Source organism: Petaurus breviceps, unplaced genomic scaffold (assembly GCF_028583685.1).
Source record: "Petaurus breviceps papuanus isolate PSGF00001 unplaced genomic scaffold, PetGlider_PUasm1.0 186, whole genome shotgun sequence".
Taxonomy (NCBI): Eukaryota; Metazoa; Chordata; class Mammalia; order Diprotodontia; family Petauridae; genus Petaurus; species Petaurus breviceps.
The window spans coordinates 7,747,227-7,749,301 of NW_027185798.1; the positions used below are offsets into that span (position 1 = coordinate 7,747,227).

At 67.9% G+C, this 2,075-nt stretch overlaps 1 protein-coding gene across 1 annotated transcript in view; it reads left to right on the forward strand.

Moving 5' to 3' along the window:
* The first annotated feature begins 896 nt into the window (after nucleotides 1-896).
* POM121C (POM121 transmembrane nucleoporin C) overlaps nucleotides 897-2,075 on the forward strand; it is a 16,051-nt gene continuing 14,872 nt past the window's right edge. The window contains 1 exon segment of the mRNA XM_069089473.1: nucleotides 897-1,041. Coding sequence (XP_068945574.1) covers nucleotides 932-1,041 — 110 coding nt within the window. The 5' untranslated portion in view covers nucleotides 897-931.

The window sequence follows — 2,075 nt, forward strand, 5'->3', positions numbered from 1 at the left end:
TAGGTGTGTGTATAGGCAGTGTGTGGTGCGGTGTGTGCGTGTGTGCGCGTGTGTGCGCGCATATGGGTTGCGCGCGCGTGTGTTTAAGGTTGAGCGCGCGGGCGGGGGGGGGGGGCGAAGCGGCTCAAAGGGGCGGGGGCCCCCAGGGGGCGGGGGGGGGGGGGTTTGGGGGGGGGGGGGGGGGGGGGGGGGGGGGGATGTAACGTCAGAGAGGGGCAGGGGCTCCCAGGGGGCCGCGTGCGTGCGCTTGCGCGAGCACGGAGCTCCGCTGGCTCGGAGGCGACGCCACGCTCTCAGCGCTGGGAGGGGCCACCCTTCTTGGGTCCCGGCCGGGGGCTCCTCAGCAGCCCCTGCGCAGTTGCCTAGCAACAGACCGGCGCCGGTCCCGGCTCAGCTCCGCGGCCAGGACGGGGGAGGGGCCCGGGCGCCGGCAAGAGTCGCGCACGCCGTGACGCTGCGCGCCGGCGCGGTGCACGCTGGGATATTTAAGCCCTCCCCGCGGCCCGGAGCCGCGATGTCTCCGGCTGCGGCGGCGGCGGCTGGGGCCGGGACTGGGATCGGGACCGGCGCCGGAGCCGGGGCCGAGCGGAACGAGCGGCGGCGGCGGGCCGCGGCGTCCGGGGGCGCTCGGGGGCCCTGGGTGCGGGCCCGGCCGGGCGGCGCGGCGGCGTTGCTGGGCCTGTCGCTGCTGGGCCTCGTGCTGTACCTGGTGCCGGCGGCTGCGGCGCTGGCCTGGCTGGGCGTGGGGGCCGCCGCGGCCTGGTGGGGCCTGAGCCCCCGGGACTCGTCCCGGGGCCCGCGCTGCGGCCCGCCTCTCTCCGCCTCGCAGCCGCGGGGCCGCCGCCTGCCGCCGCCCGCCAAAGCCGCGGTGAACGGGGCCCCCCTGCAGCCGTCGCCCCGGGGCCCCGGGCCCGCCGGGCAGCCGCTGCTCATGGGCGGTTACCTGGGCCAGCCGGGCCCTCCGGAGCCCCCGCGGCGGGAGCGGCCTTCCCAGGCGCTCTCGCCGCAGCTGCTGAGCCCGGCCCGCAGGCTCCATCTCAGGTAAGGCTGGGCCTCCGTCCGGCGCGGGAAGGGTCTCCCCCCAGAGAGGCCCCTTCGGGACCCCTTGAAGCTCCGCCCCCGAGCCGGGGAGGTGGCTGCTGGGGAGATCCCCCCCCCCCCCACCGCCCTGGGAGGGGCGGCCCAGCCGGCGGGGGGTGGGAGGAGGGCATTGGGACGCGTTCCCGCCCCCTCCCCCCATTGCTGACCCTGCGGAGACAGCGGCCTGGGGGGGGCTCGCTTCGCAGTCAAGGGCAGCGTGTGCTCCTTCAGGCCCAGGCCCGGCGTCCTGTGCCCCTGGTAACGTGGAGGGGCACGCAGTACGCAGCGCGGCGTCTGTTTGCCCTGGGCCCCCTGTTTGGGGGAGCGGGGATAAACTGGCTCTCTCTAGCCCCGCGCCCCCCGCTGCGCGTTGGCCTGTGCGCTCTCGGCTTCCCGGCATCCAGAGCCCAAGTTTGACCAGACCCTTTTTATAGAGGACTTGTCCAGAGCAGCTGGAGCTCAAAGGGTGGCAGGTCCCCCCCCCCCCAGAACAGGGATAAAATTAATCTCGAGCCCCTGAAAATAACTGGTAACCTGTTTCTTTAAGTTAACTCTTTTTGAGATCATCTTGCCTTGCTACTTAACAGGTGAATTTTTTAAATCGCTGAGATTTTACAAAGCAACAATAAGTATGAAAACAGATATTGGTACTGTAAAATAGCTTAAATTAGATACACACATTTTGGTTTTAAAATTCTTATTTTCCAGAAAAGACACACAAAAAAACAAATACCTGGTGAAAGAGCTTTGTGAATGAAGACAGTTCTGAAATGCTGAGGGCATAGTCCTTGGTAACGTCCTGAAATTTGAGTTTAAATCTCTTTGAAAGACCCCAGGGTTCCGAGAGCTACATTTTTTTCCTTCTCCCACAGGAGCATCGCAAGTCCTTTGTTTCTCCCAGCCTGTGACAGATGTCAGGCTGCTGACACAGTCCCCACAAGGGCAGCAGCAGTGTTTTTTGTGACTTCACAGCCCCCCCCCCCCCCCCCCCCCCC